The sequence below is a fragment of the Drosophila novamexicana genome, unplaced genomic scaffold (genome assembly GCF_003285875.2).
Source record: "Drosophila novamexicana strain 15010-1031.04,08,12 unplaced genomic scaffold, DnovRS2.1 tig00000485-arrow-pilon, whole genome shotgun sequence".
Lineage (NCBI taxonomy): Eukaryota > Metazoa > Arthropoda > Insecta > Diptera > Drosophilidae > Drosophila > Drosophila novamexicana.
This window is the reverse complement of record NW_020824808.1, coordinates 89645-107627: the sequence shown is the minus strand read 5'-3', so window position 1 is coordinate 107627 and position 17983 is coordinate 89645. Positions and strand designations below refer to the sequence as shown.

General features: G+C 38.8%; 3 protein-coding genes across 9 annotated transcripts in view; 1 reads left to right on the top strand and 2 right to left on the bottom strand.

Moving 5' to 3' along the window:
• Nucleotides 1-6: 6 nt before the first annotated feature.
• LOC115761451 (chorion peroxidase) lies at nt 7-3743 on the top strand. Its single transcript, XM_030703218.1, has 4 exons — nt 7-324; nt 1257-3143; nt 3210-3379; nt 3445-3743. Exons 1-4 carry the CDS (start codon nt 167-169, stop codon nt 3741-3743), a joined length of 2514 nt encoding a protein of 837 aa, XP_030559078.1. The 5' UTR covers nt 7-166.
• Nucleotides 3744-4272: 529 nt separating this feature from the next.
• LOC115761448 lies at nt 4273-5167 on the bottom strand. The gene is made up of 2 exons (XM_030703215.1): nt 4846-5167; nt 4273-4764 (listed from the first exon to the last, which is right to left on the bottom strand). The coding sequence occupies exons 1-2, from the start codon at nt 5151-5153 to the stop codon at nt 4515-4517; spliced, it is 558 nt and encodes a 185-aa protein (XP_030559075.1). The 5' UTR covers nt 5154-5167; the 3' UTR covers nt 4273-4514.
• A 3234-nt stretch (nt 5168-8401) lies between these two features.
• The window catches only part of LOC115761740 (sodium/calcium exchanger 1), a 35580-nt gene continuing 25998 nt past the window's right edge, over nt 8402-17983 (bottom strand). For 3 of the 7 annotated variants that reach the window (XM_030703627.1, XM_030703628.1, XM_030703629.1), the window contains exons 3-11: nt 15191-15282; nt 13710-13748; nt 11708-11731; nt 10489-10637; nt 9655-9754; nt 9476-9598; nt 9253-9411; nt 8853-9024; nt 8402-8787 (exon numbers count right to left, since the gene is read on the bottom strand). In XM_030703627.1, coding sequence (XP_030559487.1) covers nt 8583-8787; nt 8853-9024; nt 9253-9411; nt 9476-9598; nt 9655-9754; nt 10489-10637; nt 11708-11731; nt 13710-13748; nt 15191-15282 — 1063 coding nt within the window. In that variant the 3' untranslated portion in view covers nt 8402-8582. Of the gene's footprint in view, nt 8788-8852; nt 9025-9252; nt 9412-9475; nt 9599-9654; nt 9755-10488; nt 10638-11707; nt 11732-12215; nt 12248-13709; nt 13749-14553; nt 14569-15190; nt 15283-17983 lie in introns of those variants that run through there. The other 4 variants (XM_030703631.1, XM_030703630.1, XM_030703632.1 and 1 more) reach the window with 4 other exon arrangements.

The following is a 17983-nucleotide window of genomic DNA, read 5'->3' as shown; positions in this document are numbered from 1 at the left end:
AAGTTGCTTTGTCAGTTGCTGCTGCTGCTTCTGCTGCCAGCGAAAGTAACTCAAGTGTGGCAGACGGAGTGGAAGCCCGCCAAGTGTTGGCGCAACTTTAACTGGTGGGGCACGAACTGCTCGCCTTCTGCTGGCAGGCAGCCAGCTCTTCAGTTCTGTTTTGATCATGACGGACGAAACAACGCCGCTGACCGCCAGCAGCTCCGGCTATGTCGCGCTGCCGCCCTATCAGGGACCCACCTATGTGTTTCCTGGCGGCGTCTCCCCACGTGCGCGTCGCTCCAAACTGAAACAGTTCCAGTGCTGCATAGCGGTGACATTTGTGTGAGTGTTGTGAAAGTGGCATTTCCAGGCAATTACATAAGCGAACGACTGAAAGGTCTTATCTTAGTGGAATACTACTATAAATATGGCAAAAATTGAGTTATTTGTTTGTTTTTGAAGGAATATACCGAATTACGAACTTTAAAATCTTTTTAAAGCACAAAAAAAAAATTAAAGATTAGCTCCAGCGGGTGTCTTTAGCAAGTTCAGCATAAGTTGGTTAAGTCCTCCCATATATAACTGATTTCCTTTCAACATATCACATTGACACAATCGGAATGAGAATATACAATCCCATATAGTATTCATATTCTTGATTGAGAATATGAGCTGAGTCCATCTAATCATGTCCGTCCGTCTGTCTGCCTGTCCATTTGCGTGAACTGAACGAATACTGTTCAATATACGACGCAGAACATGTATCTTACCTTTTTTTTCGTTATCTTCTCTCGTTTTTATAAAAATAGCAATAACATAATATCAATCAATGTTGATTTTTAGACATGAATCAAGAATTATTCATTCTAAATGAACCAAACGTGGTATCTAGATTCTCGTATAATATACATAGTTTAATATATTTTCAGATACCAGCCCAAATTTCTCTCTTTATTGAAAAAATACTTATATTCAAATGAATCCTTGCGATTAAGTAGTATAATTGTCATGGTAAGGTGTCCTCGAAGGTTCTTAAGGATCGGACTATAAACACCGAATATTTATGCTCAGGAATGCATTTCCCATAGCATGCGGATAGGGGGAGTTGAATCACTGAATGCTTGTAGCCCTGCCTGCGCTAGATTTCAGAGTATCTTCTAGTCGGTCAGACTAGATTCCTCTTTATTCCGTTTATGTCGAGCTTGTCATTTGACACCCCTGTTGACCCGTTGTCAACTTTTTAACCACAAGTCAATTTCACTTTCCTGCCGCAGCGTAATTGTGTTTGCCGCCTTGGGCCTGGCGCTGTGGCTGAGTGACAGTGCGTACGACGGGAGCAGCAGCGACAGTAGCTCGGATGGGCCCAGCTTCTTCTTTGTTAGAAATGAGTCAGAGTGGGAGAGGCTAGCAGGCACTAAGACGCCCATACCAGACGAGCCGGAGTCCGTTTGGGCGCTGCGCCACGAGACGCTCGAGCCGCAAGCAGGCGCCCAGGCGGTCAGTGCGGGCATCAAGGCGCTGGGCGATCGTGAGATACTGGAGGAAGGTCTGCAGCCGAGTGCCATAAATACGCCCCAGTTCAGACATTACCGTTCGCTGAGCACCAATCCGGAGGCACGTAAGTTGGCGCGACGCGGTTATGTGGAGAACCAGGCCACGCTGGACATAGCACAGAGATTCAACTATAGCAAACAGCCGGGACGCAGCAATATTGGACGCGGTCCGGCTATAGTGCTGCCCGATCCGATGCTGCTCAGTCTGGATTGTGACTTCAATGAGCGCTACAGGCGCAGCACTGGCGTCTGCAACAACAAGAAGCATCCGCGCACCTATGGCGCCTCCATGGTGCCCTATCGCCGCATGGTGGCGCCGGACTATGCCGATGGCATTGCAGCGCCGCGCGCCAGCCATGGTGGGCAGCTGCCGCCGGCGCGTCAAGTCTCGCTAGGCATACATCGCTCCAGCTACGAAACGGATACGAATTTCACGGTCATGCTGGCCGTTTTCGGACAATTCCTGGATCACGATATAACGGCCACCTCCCTGACCACCGCGCAGGAGGGCGAGTCCATTGATTGCTGTGCGCGCAGCACAATGCAACAACAGCATCCGGCCTGCTATCCCGTGCATATTCTTGCGGACGATCCCTACTATAAGCAATATAATTTGACCTGTATGAACTTTGTGCGCTCCGCGCCAGCGCCCACGGGCAGATTTGGACCCCGGCAGCAGTTCAACCAGGCCACGGCCTTCATTGACGGTTCCATGGTGTATGGCAATCTGGAGCAGCGCCAGCGGCAGCTGCGCAGCTACATCAATGGTACACTGCGCATGTTTATCACCGAGGATGGGCGGGAGCTGCTGCCCATCTCCGCCAATCCGGAGGATGGCTGCAATCGGGTGCAGATGACGCGCCAGGGCAGGTACTGCTTCGAATGTGGCGATGATCGGGCCAATGAGAATCTGCTGCTCACCTCGATGCATCTTCTGTGGGCCAGGCAACACAATTATCTGGCACGTGGCCTGCACCAGCTGAATCCCGACTGGACTGATGAGCGTGTGTATCAGGAGGCGCGCAAAATCTTGGGCGCCCAGTTGGCACACATTACCTACAACGAGTTCCTGCCCGTGCTGCTTGGCCGCAATCTGAGCGAGGCCAAGGGTCTGTTGCCTGCCCGCGAGCAGCTCGATGCGCCGGACACCTATGATTCCCTTGTGGATCCCAGCATAGCCAATTGCTTTGCGACAGCTGCGTTTCGTTTTGCCCACACGCTGTTGCCGGGTCTGTTCAATGTGTCCAGGGATAATAGCACGCCCGAGGCCATGGAGCTGCACAAGATGCTCTTCAATCCGTTCTCGCTCTGGGCGCCACATGGCATCGACCACGCCCTGCTGACCGCCTCAAACACGCCTGTATTGCGCGTTGATCGCTTTTTCTCGCTGGAGATCACACAGAAGCTGTTCGAGGGCACTGCCGAGGATCGTATACCCATTTGTGGACTCGATTTGGTTTCGCTAAATATACAGCGCGGCCGAGATCATGGTATACCAGCCTATCCGGTTTTCCGGCGCCATTGCCGCCTGCCCCCAGTTGATACATGGGAGCAAATGGCGCTAGCAGTGGACAACGCCACCTTGGAGTCCATCAGGCAGATATACGAGTAAGTAGTACACCGATTGCTTTGATTGCCAACATCCGTATAACTTGATCCCCCATCCATCCACAGCTCCCCCCAGGATGTGGATGTCTATACGGGTGCGCTCAGCGAACCGCCGCTAGATGGCGCCATATTAGGGCCTCTGCTTAGCTGTTTGGTCTCGGATCAGTTTATGCGCCTCAAGCTTGGTGATTCGCATTGGTATGAGCGCAAAGTGGGACCACAAAAGTTTAGCAAGCGTAAGACATTTCAATATGCTTAAATAAAGTCTAAGTTTATATTGATAACTATTTCTCATCCCCAGCTCAACTGGCTGAAATATATAAGACCAGTCTGGCTGCCATCATATGTCGCAACTCCGATGGTATCCAACGCGTGCGTCAACATCTCATGGAGCGCCACAGAGCGAACGGCAATCGCTATGTGAACTGTGTGGACTTGGAAGGATTTCAGTTCAATTTTCAGCCCTGGTCGGAGGCGAAAGCGGAGCCCCAGCTGCATAGGGCGGGCTTCAGTCAAGCCATGACCTTGGTGCGGCTCTTCACGATAAATAGTACAAATGGAGCGCTCGATCATGGAAACAAAGCATTTGTAACTAACTGAATAATAAATGCTAATTAAAACTATCAAAGTCCAGGAAAGTTCGAATTTTATTCAATTTGCTGCCATACTCATCATGACCTTGTAAAAGATTCCTTATATTCTATATTATTCAACCTATATTCTTTTTTTAAAAATTTAAAATGAACTTGAGTTGGTTAAATGAAGTTCAATCTGGAATTGATGTTTCTTTGGAATCGTGAAAATCTTTAAAATTGATTGGAATCAAAAATGTCAAAAATATCTAAGAATTTTAGTCAAGCTAGACAAACGGACCTGGCTAGACCGACTCGGCTTTTGATGCTGATCAAGAATATATATACTTTATGTGGATGGAGATGCTTCCTTCTGCCTGTTACACACGTTTGTATAAATACATTATACCCATTTTATCCATTTTTAATGGGTCCAGGGTATAAAAAGTATACGAGATTTGGTAAGTTCCTCTTGCACAGGTGAAAACTGGTGGGAAAATATATAGCATAATTTGTAAGAGTTGCAATTCCAATTTAATTGATCTACAATCTCGTATGTAATATTTAATATAAATATGTTATAAATCGTTATTAATTATAATTTAAATGTTACAGTCAATCAATTGGCTTAGCTGTTTGCATCGCAATCGGCTTATCGCTTAGTCACCAGCTGTGCCGAGGGAAGCCGCTGCCAAGTGGAGCACTTAAGCGGCGGCTGATGTAATCCAATCCGTGGGATTGCAGCAACCGTAATCAAGAGTTCCAGTTCCAATTTGTGCGCGCAGATTAGAGCAAACTATTAGCTGGGCAACAGCAAGGTGCCATTGGTAGCCAGGGCGAGTGTGGCAGGCGGTGACAGTGTTGTGGCAAGTACTTCTGTGGGCCGACAGGCTGTGGCATTGTCATGGTAATAGGCCAGACACAGGGATGCCAAGAGGGTCAGCATAAATGTCAGCCAGATGCAGGCAAAACACAGGCGACGCACATTCTGCCACCAGGGATCCAAAGCGAAGGGCAGCAGCTCTTCCAGCGTTAGGCCGTACGAGAAGCTGTCGAAAATATGTGTGAGTGGAAGTAGAGGGTAAGGCATGAATTTATTATTTAATGAAATGCGACAGTAAAGCGTTTACTCAGCAGTTGTGAAAATGGGCTCAAAATCCTTTGGATCCTTGCCTGCTACGACAATGATGTCGTGCGGCTCTTTGCGCTGTCCTCGCTGGTGCCCCGTCGCCAGCAGCGCTGTTCTCTCATCACACGACATCTTTCTCGCTCCCTCCCTCTCTGACTTTGTCTCTGTCTGTGTATGAGGCCGTGGACTGCAAGCACTCCACTGAAGGCGACGGGCTGCTCCGCTGCTGGACAAATGAAACTGGCGTCTGGCTTTGCTTTTGCTTTGTTTCCAACTTAAATTAGCTTTGCGTTGCGTTGCCGGTTTCATTGCATTTAGGTATACACTTGCAGAGGGTATTATGAATTTCCTAAGGATATATGTAACGCACGGAAGAACCTTATAAAATGTGTGCGACCTTATAAGGTCTGATCAATAACTACGCCCGATTATTGTATCATATAGCGTCATGGGCACAATAAGCATAATATATTTTTTTATATAACATTTTCTGTTGCTTAACCCAAAAAAATATTTTTAAAATCAGACTATGTCACATAGCTTTCATAAAAGTCGAACCATATATTCTGAAAAAATTTATTGAAAATAAACTTGTTGTATTGAAACTGATTATTTACAGTGAAAAGCATTTCTCGAATCAAAAACTGAGTTAAATGATGTCCAAAACTAAATACAAATACAATTGGGGCGTGACGTTGATTCAAACCGAGTACCAATTTACCGAGGGCTTGATACTTTGACGAGACTTTGATAGACATATTTCAAATATGACCCTTGCCATTAAATACATGTCTGCAAGGGTAATGAAACGTCGGCGTGCTGGGACAGTTTTTCTTTGCTGCTTTTTATTGTTGTTTGCCTTTTTCTTGAATTTTTTTCAGATTCCTGTAAACAACTTTATCTCGACTGTTGCGTTGTTGTTGTCGTGCTCGTTGTCAGAGTCATCTTCCTCATCTGTGCTCATCTTCCGCCTGCAGCTTTTTGCGCTGATTTCGCTTATCGTAGCGCGCAATTTTCAGATGATATATATTTTTTTTTTGCGAAATTTCGAAATTGGCAGGTCTGCCGTTGATTGCATAACAGCATTTGCCGGGCAATTGTCGCCCAGGTTCTACGGTCAGAGACGCAGCTGCATCGACAGGCCCCACAGATAAGCGACCGCCTTCCTCCCCCCACACACACACACTTATCACAGATAAAGAATACAATGTTCTACTTACAAAGTTGAGTTTAAGACATTTGCTTTTATTTTCATTTGTTTGGGAGGGGCTTAACATGCTTGGAAATACATACACTTAAGTCATATGTACTTAACAATTTCTGTACTCGATTTTGAATAATGCCGTGGAATTTCCTAAGAACTAGCTTTCAATATATGTAGTCAAACATCAATTGTAATATATGTTTATAAAAATGTGCACACATACGAGTATGGATAGTTTTAATTTGTATGTAGCTGCTGCTAACTGGGTTCGCATATTTGGCTAAGGTTCCGCACATGTCGTGGGACTTTTATTTTTATTATTATCATTATTTTTGTCTATAGCATTTTATTTTGTTTTTATTTTTGCATATCATATAGATCGAGAAAACGTTAAATCCTTGAAAATTTATTGTGTATTGTAGAAAAGTTATTCGGTATTTCTTATGTATCTATTATTTGAATGCTTATACTAGACAATATCTGAAGTTAAAGTGCTCTTTATTGATCATAAATCGTATATAGACTAGTATATACTATATAAAAATGTAATGAAAAGTCTAAATCCAAAATACATCGTAACAAACATGAAATGATTAATACTATAAATATATTATTGTATAATACATACATATATATTAGCGATACGAATTGTTTGCTTGGTTTGAAATAAAAGGAAAATTGTTTAAATTTTATTTGAATTTTAAAAAGAAATCAAAGCATATCATAAATAATATAAATATGTTTTGAAAGATCTTTCAAGTTTATATCATGTGCTTATTAAGCCCGTTCTGGCTAACTCTATAGAAATACATACCTAAATTCTATATCGGAAGCACTTTACTCATTTTATTTGCCTTTGCCTTCAAGTTAATCAGTTAATCATTTTATCAGATATATGCCTTATATGTAATTTCTGTCTGATATAGATATACTATATAATTTAAGTGCTGTCTTTTTGCTTTACTTTTGGACTGTTCTATTTCGTACTGTCACATTCTATTTGATTTTCTGTTTGCGAATATCAACCTGATTCTGATACGATCCACACGAATCGCCTGTTAACTGCATTTTTATTTTTAATATACGAAATTCATAGGAATATCTTCCTCTCTCACATAGCCTACTAAATTGATCTCTTTGCCATCAAATTGTAAAATTTGTAAAGTAATCGAAATCAAAAAACCACATCGAATTGAAATAATTGAAAAATTCAATTTAATCTTCAAAGCTTACAGCAAAACATTGATGATACATGCATTAAATACATTTTTCGGCTATTCATAACTTATATGTATTCGATATTTATATTATTTATTTGTATTCATTTTTGGGTATTATATCTAGATTTGGCGCATTTTCCCATAAAGTTGTAGTTTTATAGGTTTTCTGTGTATTTGTATTTGATTATTATGTATTTTATTTTGGTATCCATTCCAAATGTTGTATTAAAAAATAGAATAACATTATACAAAAAATACATTCATTTAACAAACTTTTGGTGTTTTGCCTTAATATCGTTTATCGTTAATCGTTTATCAATCAGTTGCTATTTATCGTTTGATCTATCGTTTCAATAGTAGGTGACTAAGTAAATGAAAGTCTTTCAAGTAAGTAGTAGAGTTATGTAGTGCAGTGTTATTAACACTGATAGTCGTACTAAAAGTGCCGCGTTTTCAATTGGTCGGAGCTTGAGTTGGAGCATTAATTAGTTTATTGTTTTTCATTATTTCTTATTGAGTGTCAATTTAGTTTAATCTACAGAAGCAGTTGTTAAATAGTTTGTTGCCTAAAAGTGCGATTGACTAGAAATAGTTGTTGGTAATAAGTAGCTAGCTCAAGAGCTAAGATTTTATTTATTTATTTATTTGTAGGTATATATGCATTTATATTTAAAGAATAGCACTTACACATGTATTAAATTAACAATGGCTGATTTGTGACAATTAATGGAGAGACAATTCATTATTTATATATATGTATATACTGTGTATGTTAAGTACAGCTATAACAAACAACAACAATCATAATCATAATCATAATAATAATAATGACTTATATTGCATAAAGAACGATTGAAACATACACACAAGCTAGTAAATATCGTTTATCGTTATTTTGTATGCTCTTTCTATGTATGTATGTGTGTATTGTATATATGTGTTTTTGTAATTCTGAATGATCACGTTGCTTGTTTGCTGAGCCCGGGCAGCCTTTCTTGTATTTACAATACTTAAAACAATCTATATAGGTAATATAATAAAACCGTTTCATTAAAATAAGCCACACCTAGAAACTAATTAAACATTAAAATTTTTAATATTAACATAAATTTTACATAATTATCAATATTTAAGTAGCGTTAATACATACATAAATATTTATACATCTATATATAGTAGATTTCATGATTTTTATATAAACCAAAGTTTTCGCTTATGCATTTTGATTATTGTTACGGCTTCGCTACAGCTACTCTAAATTTGTGTGTGGGTGTGTAGGTGTGTGTGTGAGTGTTTGTTGGGGGCTGGGCTGCTTTATATCTGTATGATATCGTACGCTTCCAGTGTGCTGACGACTAGATAGATACACCACAGGGATATCAAAATAGATGCATGTATCCACTTAGAGGTTTTGGGCCCACCCAGCTCGGCGCGTATGGAACTGTTAACGCGTCGATACATCATGACGCCAACGGCGATGACGGCCGAGCCACAGAAGAGCGCCACAGCGAAGCCAATGCTGAGATGAAAAATGAAGTTGAGTTTAATTTAATAAGCAAACTGCATTTAATTCCTGGGACTCACGTGCCCGGCTCCACATTGAACGTTGTGCCATTCGCCATGTGATAGATCGAGGCAATGGACCACGCCAGGCCAATGCCGAGGAACACGTTAACCGCATTGCTGCCCGTCACATTTCCAATGCAATTGTCGGCTGTCTCATCCTGTTTGGCCGCAATGATGCTGGCAAATGTATCTGCAAGTCAAATTTATGATTACCAAAGACTCTAATTTTGTTAAGCTACACTTAATCTTGAGGATAAAAAGTGTTTTATCTTAAGGATAAACAAGTTATCCTCTCCAAAAATATTTCAGACTTAGAAATGCCTAATTTCGCTAAGCTTCACTTTATCTTGGAGATAAAAAGGTGGCAGGCATCTTAACTGATCGAACCAATTTACAGCTAGTTTTAAATGCTGCCTACCTGGTATGCTGGTGCCCAGGGCCACAAAACAAATGGCTGTTACCGAGTCCTTGATGTTAAGCACACAGCCAAAATAGGTGGCTGCATCTCCGATGACGGCCGTGAGAACGCCAATGACGAATATGGAAATAACGAAGGTGACATATCCGCCGCATATGTCTGTGGAATGCAAATGGTTTTATATAATAAATGATTTAATGTAATTTATTAAGAGGCACGCTACCTGTGGGCGGCACAAATGCAAAGAGCACCTTCCAAAATAGGCAAACGAAATGACTAATATAATCAAAGCATTTTGGTACATCCTCCTCCACATCTTCATCGGTATCGAACTCACTCTCATCCGCTGGGGGTACACAAATATTTAATAGAAAACAGTCCATATGGTTGGCTATCGTTTACCTGGCACAACGGTGAGCGCATCTTTGAACTGCTCCTTCCACGAGGATGTGCCCAGCACGGCCGAAACGTTGGCCCGGGCGACAAGCTTGTCCACAGTAGCCTGTGGAAATACAATTGCCATTAAGCATAAGCTTAACTTTACATATTACGTATACGCAGTGTGCGCAACGAAGGGCTGCTTAATGCATATCAAGTATACGCCTCGTGCAGCAGACAACACGCACACACACACAATGAAAATGAAACAAAGCATTTCATTTGAAGATTAGACACAATTAGGTGCTTATTTGCTTTAGGCAGGTGTGTTAGCTGAGCTGTCAGGGGAAACAACTTGACACCTGAGCCACTTTGTGTCGTCGTCGTTGTTGATGTCGTTGTTGTTGCCGTTTTTATACCCTATACCCATTGAAAGCGGGCATAAAAGGGAGTTTTGCAGTTGTGCATATGAATGCAACAGCCAGACGAGACAGAAGAAGGTTTGAATGTTATAACGGCACCTCTAACCTGGATTCAGGGTATCTCTTAATCTGATACTCCCGACTAGACTCCGCTTTGCTAGTTGTTGCTATTGCTACGAACATTACAGCTACAACTTTGGCCATTAAGCTGTCTTATGCGGTATATACACAATGATCATTATACTGTTTGTCAGTAAATGTGTGTGTGTGTGTGTAGGTGTATTGTGTTTTGTGTGCATTTAGAGTTGATGTTCTGCTGTCAAGTACATTGCACTGGGCATACAACTGGGCACTGGGCATACACAGTCTATTGTCCATTGTCTATCGACTATTGTCTATCGTCTATTATCTATGGGCATATCAATGCTTGTGTTACCTTGAATTCCTGGCTCTCACGAATGCGTATGTATGTGGTGGTCAGCTCTCCGTTTCGTGGCCTGCTCATCAGCAGGATGCGTTCCAGTTCCGTTAGATCTTTGGGGGACTTCTGTTCCGCCTCCTTGATTTTCTCTAATAGTTCATCGTCTGTGGGACGGCGGCAGGAAAGTAAAATTATAAATTAGTTCTCTGTATTTCACAAAGAACTGCCGCAAGCCATGCTTCCTCTGGGCAGTTGTTTACTTTATGTGCTACATATACATAAATATATATATGTTTATGCAAACACAGAGTCGCACACGCACACACACGCACACCAATAAACATTTAAACATAGAGGGAAAAGTTGCTATTTTAGAGAGCAGAAATTATTAGAGTGCGTTGCAGTGTGGAGTCAGAACTGTTACAGGGTACAAATAACATAAATAAATAATTAAACACACCTACACAGAGACGCAAAGACACACACAGGTGCTCGCACATAAATATAAATAACGTTTTTTTTATTTGCATGCAAATGGAGCCAATGAAATGAGAGAATTCGCACATAATTTTCAATAAATATTTTCCAATTATTAAATAATATATTTCCATTAAAAGCTAGATGTAATTAAAAAAAATATGAAAAAGTATTATTTTGCGATGTTCAATATTGCAGCGCCAAGTGGTTTTTACCCATATTCCACCCGTGGGAAAGTTCTGACAGCCATTTCCACTCAACGTGGTGGAATAACAGGAATTGGTGAAACACGTCTGGTGACAGGTACACCTTATAAAGATTTTTTTTTAATGAAGAGCGTATTACATTAATTTGAAACTCAGTTTAAGCCGATCGGACGGAAATTTTATTTTCCCCCATGATGTCGTCTCTCCCATTTGCCTACCAGGGATGGGATAAATGCTTGAAGAAGTCTGATGGAAGTAACAAACGATTTTGAAGCCGATCCGGTTGGTAAACAAATAAGTTTCACATAACCGCATTCCACCAATTTTCCGCACTTATCAGTGGAATTTTTTTTGTATATTCACAGTATTTACTAACGCCATGAAACGGTTTGGGATACGCGTTGATTATCCATCAGTCAGTCAGTCAGTCAGTCTATAAGTCCTTCAATCAGTCAAGCAAAGCAGTAAGGCGTATAAAAAGATTGATTGAGAATAGATGTCAAATGCATGCAGAGAGTATAAAATATATTTCTGATATAATGATGACTCACGAGTATGATCTCCAGTGTGATTTTCTATAGACAGCGATTACGTGGCAAGGTACAAGTGACAACGATTTTTTGTTTTGTTTTTGTTTTTGGATTGGGGGAATTGAAACAACAAGATATTTATAATATATAATTAAAAATGCAGAAATTTAAGATTTGCAGTTGATTGGTTTGTTATTTTTTTCTTTGCTATGTTCAGTTAAGAAATTTGTATGTTTAATTATTGCATTCACCAATATTTTAATGACTTTATTGTTTTTTATTATAATACGTCTCGGCTTGCCTAAATATTGCCCTGTTTTTATGCAACTGGTGGGGGAGTAGCTCTAACATACACACAAATAAACAAGAGATTATAATTATACATCTATATATGATAAGCACAACATATTGCTTCGAGTAGGTTTAATCCAAAGCCGTTCACAAATAATAATTATAATTCAGAATAAGCAATTGGCCTAGACAACACACAAAATAAAAATCATTAAAGAGATACAAATCAAAGCGCAAAAAGAAAATTATCAGATTATTTTGTGTGCATTACTTACAAATTCGAGTTTTTGGCGATGCAGAAATCGATAAACGATTTTTGGTACGTTTATACGTGTGTATACGTTATGATATATACATATATATATATATATATATATATATATTCGGTGATATCGTATATCGAGTGTGAAGAGTTCAAAGTCGGGACACAACAAACAGAAGCGGGCACAAGCGCGTGTTACGTGTTTTTTAATTGTATGTCCGCCGAGCATAGAAGGTTACCAACAAAATGTTTAACCAAAATTGCCCAAAAAATGCAGCAAATTTTATTTCAATTGAAGACGAAACGTGAGCAGCAAGCTTTGAGCAATTATTTATATTCTTTTAGTAATTGCTGATCCTAACTTTGCCTATAAAAAATGCTGCGTCGAAAAAGCGCAATTGTTTCTCTTCTTGTTATTCTTTTTTTTTCTTTCTATTTTTTGTCATGCTAATACGAGTTACACAAATACAGACACGTACACACACATATATTATACAAATATATAAAATTACGATTATGGATACAATAGCAATTATTTATGAGCGATTGAATCTGGGTCTTGACGTATAAAGCAAAGCTGCAAACCAGGCTCAAATTGTGCCGCCATGAAATAGGGAATATCCCCTCTTGTTTTTCTGTGAACTAAGACTTGAACTACAAAACAGCCGCATTTAGACTGAAACATATATTAGGTTATTTATTTGAATATATTATTGCAACATACACAATATCTAGCACGTACTGATGCTATTTAAAAAGTTAAGCATATGTTAATATAATAAGCCGATTTATGCATATTTGTTATTATTTTAAATTATACTTTTGAATGTTGAAAATCTGGTTCGAGCCGTAAATTTCTATTTCTTATACTTGCAGAGAATACTATTTTGTCACGAAATGTGTAACGCATCGAAGGAGTCATCTCCGACCCCATAAAGAATATATAGACTAGACCAGCATCAGCAGGAGAGTTCTCATAAAGCCACGTCCGTCTGTCTGTTTCTATGCAATCTAGTCTCTCAGTTTAAAGCAAACTAAGAAGCTAAGCGTAGATCCGCCTTTCTATTGCTTCCCGGATCGAACAACTATATCATAAAGCTACCATAAGAACGATTGGAAAACTTCTTTGCTTATCAAGACATCTTCCCCTAACTCGGCACTTATTGGTTTAACTTGCTGCTTATATATATGCAAAATCTTATCAAAATCGGACCACAATATCAATATATTGAATGTGACAAAACAGGTTCAAACCATTGCAGCCATGATTTATATAACGTAGAAATGTATAAATCTTAAAAAACGAACAGAATGTAATGCATTTTTTTGCAGTGGAACGCAGCACATGAAAAGCTCCCGAGTTTGTATACATTTTTCTTTTGATAACATATTTTTGTTTTTTTTTTTTTTTTTAACTGAACATTACACTTGTGAGTTGAATGGTTAAGGGTTCAAAAGACTTTTACCTACCAAAAAATCGATTGAAAAATGATTCCTGGTTTGTGTCATCTGCGTGAGGATAGTTGCATTGTTGTTGTTGTTGTTGTTGTTGTGTGATTTCAAATATTACATACACATACAGGAATTCATTAGTTTTGTTCAAGAGTTACTTAAATGCATGATGTGATTCAAATACTTATCCTAAATACTTACACAATTAATTACAAATGGAAAAAGTAAAACCAATATTTAGTTTAATGACAAGTGCAGGGAAAGAGGGACTTGGGGCTGGGGGAAATTGATGTGAGCTACACAAAGTGGAGTAAAAACTAGTTCAGTAATACATTTCGCGGGATAGTCTATGGTAATTATTGGGAAATAGACAACTTATAAACAACTCGACATGAATTCTCATTGGTTTAGTCGTGCTGTGATAAATATATATGATATAAACAAGGCCGGCAGCTGCTAATTTAAAATAATAATGGGCTGAACATTAACAGAAAGGTTTACTTGAAACATATTTCTTCCTTTCTTTTACTCGCCCCGTTGCCTAGCCAACAAAAGGAATAATAACAAGGTAAAAGGATTCTACAGCAACAAAAAGGGGGATAAAAAACATACAACACCAAATGAAACACATAACTAAACTGAGGGTTGATATAATATTGCCTTCTTCTTCATTGTTATCTGGTTAAGAAAAAATACAAATTTGCACTTTTTGTTCGCAATTGCCGCAAATGAAATTTAACGCTGTGCAAAATTCGAGTTTAGAACTTAAGGAATCGTAACCCAAGAATTGTTCTCTCTTTTTTCTCTTTTCGTTTCGTTTTCAATTCAAATAAAATTAATTAATGCACAATTCAAGTCTTACGGTAGTGAGCGGAATCTAGAAGCACAAAGAACAAAGAACAAATGAAAAGACCAAAAAGTATACAAGGAAATCAAACGAAGTCAGGATCGGAGTGTGTATAAGAGAGATATTGGAGATTGGTACCAAATGTCCTTCAAATCATTCAAATTGGAAATGCCAATTTTCAATGCCAGATAAATGTGGGTGTGTGTGTGTTTTTTTGTGTGTGTGTATCCTAGCTGCGGTTATTTCCTTGCCAACAGCTCAAATTGGCCTATTAACTTTATTATGAAAGCAACAAAACAGTGAAGAAAATGCGCGCCCATTTTCCTTTCACTTTTAGAGGCTGCTCCTTGAATCATGATGCCCAATCCTGCGGCTGCTGCAGCTCCATGCGTTGTAAATTCGTCTAATTTGGTTAACAGGAAATTGAGTTTGCTTTGTAAGGATACACAGCTACACACACACACACATTCACACACAAACACACACAGAATCACACACGCACACACAGACATTGAGGTGTCGGGAATTGTGTGCCAGTTCATGGACTGTATCTGGGGAAAATGGGTGTGGGGGGTATTATGTTTGGGTTTCTGCTTTCGGTGCTATTAAATTGAGTTTTAATGTGTTTTTGGTTGCCCGGTTGGCAACTTACCTGGCGCCAGTCGCGGTTCGCCAATGTGCATCTTGAATTTGACATCCTTCTGATATTTGCTCTCCTCCAATATTGGTATGGATATATATTGCCTGCAATGGATTTAGGCACAAGGATTTTAATTACAATGTGGCGATTTAAATCAAATTAAGTTAGTGACAAGCCAAATGACCTAAAAAGCGACTTGAATTTGGCCTAAAGGAACGGCCATTGCGCCCAACTGGGCCATAACAAAGAGCCACATTGATTAATGGCCGTTGCCTTGACTAAATGGCCACAATCTTGACACTCCAAAGCAATGTTTGGAATTTATTGGACGGCATAAACAAGATTGTCACAATGCACAGCCCTCCCCCCTCCCCACTCCCCTCCTTATGTTCGCTCCTTACACCCCAACAAGAAAATCAATTGCCCAGCCCAGAAGCTGAAAATAATAAATGAAAATTACGTATACGCAATGTGTACTCATAAATATGTGCATTATTCAACTGTGCAACAAAATGTTTCGTAGCAAGTGAATTATTCGAGCATTTTCAAGAGAGAAAGAGAGAGAACAATAGTGAGAGAGAGACAAGTTTACTTTGTTTTCATTTGATTTGGCAACGTGCCAAACCGAACGCAAGCCCATTTTTATACACTTGCAAAAGGTATAATAATTTTATAACGAAATGTTTAATGCATAGGGGAAGACAATTACGACACCATAAATATATATATATATACATTCTTGATCAGCATCAGCAGCCGAGTAGATGTGACCCTATGTCTGAGTCTAAATAGAAATAATTTAATCTTGCCTCCCAGCTTTCAAATTTTTGTCATGAAATTTTGTATTTGTGGTATATATGTCATAGTCGGACGTATGTCTGCCATAGGAATGATCGTTTGAAAAATAAGTTATGGTATGAAAAACTCTTTTATCCTGACAATGAAAAATATTTTTATTTTCCAATATATTTAAGCCAAACTTTACATTTATTAGTTTGTCATAGATATATTATAGGCAAAATCCTATTTTAATCGGACTACTGCTTATATAATAAATCGGCCATGGAATGATTGGTCGAACATAAAGTTCTTGCTTAAAAAACCCCTTTGTCTTCTAATATATCATAAAAAGACGTGGAACATTTTATTATTGACCTTTTTATCATAAAGATCCAAAAAGATCTAGATCGAAAAAGGAATTTTTGTATGTAAAACAGTTACGTTTTTCAGGAAATCTTAATCAATAAAATTCTCCCAACTTATCTGCAAAACCTTAACCGATATATCTGTAAGAATATTAAATATTCGGTGTGCCGAAATTAGCTATCTTAAATGCCACAAGTTGTTTGCGTTTGGCCCGCGGACATAATTTGTTGGCCCGATAAGACAACTCGAAGTGGCCAAACACTAAAGTTGGAGCGCATCTAACTAAGTTTTTAAGTGTTTTAACTGATTAAACTTAAACTTTATATTTTTAGCTTTGCAAGTGTAATTATTTTTGCAAAAAGCAAACTGCCATTTTCTACAGGTACGTACTTTTCTCTGCAGTGGCATTTTGCGCACTTTTCTTTTGGCATTCGCCAACTTTCACATTTATTTCAACCTTTCACCTTTTTGTTTTATTTATTTTTTTTTTACTCTGAAGCCAAATGAGTTTTGGTCGTGTGGTTTCTATTTCTGTTTCTAATTCGTTGTTTTATCTGCATTTTCTGCAGGGAAAAACCATTGCGAAAAGCATGTTTTTCATTAAAACTTGTTGCTGCGTGTGTGTGAGTGTGCGTGGGTGTGTGGCAAACTTTGAGCCTGCAACGTGCGTGGTCAACTTTTCATTATGGCCAACAACTTTTACGAGTCATAAAAATGAAATGCGGTTATTCACGAGAGGTACAGTGCAGCTTCTCTATATGAAATTCCCTTGAAATTTGAACGCTTCACTGTGATATATATATATATATATATATATATAGAAGTGCAAGTGAATTAAGCTGCTGTGATTAGATTAGTTATGGTTTAAATACAAGCAATCAATTTGTTGTTCAGTTTCCAGGAATTTTTTCTAATTTATAATTTGATTTTTATATTTATTTTAATACCCTGCATCTGCTCAACATGGGTTTTGGGTATATTGTAGTTCGCAAATGCACTTTAAAAACATTTACGACCACGTAATTCAACGGATATATCGAAAATGGATCAATTTGATAGGATTTTATATTGTTTATTATTACTGAAAGAAAATAAAGATATATTCAAGCTATACCTTATCTTATATCGAGGTAACTTGTATTATTTTATAGTTTCTGATTCGTATATACCCAATGTCCATGAAATATAAATTTTAAAGAGTATATTGAAGCTATGCAAGAAGCATCATCGACCTCCAAGTTCTTTTCTACCCGAAATCGATATTTATCGATTTTTTAAAGTATTCTTTAAACCAATTCCAAGCCAATACAGGGTACATCATAGTCAAGCACTCTTGCTTTAGTTATAGTTTAGTTATACATTATATATATGAGTGTTTAATGTAAACTTAATACGCGTAAGAAACAACTCAGCCAGATTCTTTAATCTGATAAGGTATTTCACTCAGCCAGATTTTCGGATATCAAATGGGCATTTTGATGACTTTGTACCCAACCCCTGCCCGCCCCTCTCTTATTCCACCATAAAATAACCCATTTTACACATGCAACATTTCACGTGTTTTTTTTTGTTGTAGTAGCGAGTCCGAAAAAATATAATAAATCCATAAACTCTCGTAGTTGGCCATAAATAAGAGCACGAGTCGGGGGCCTGTGGCTT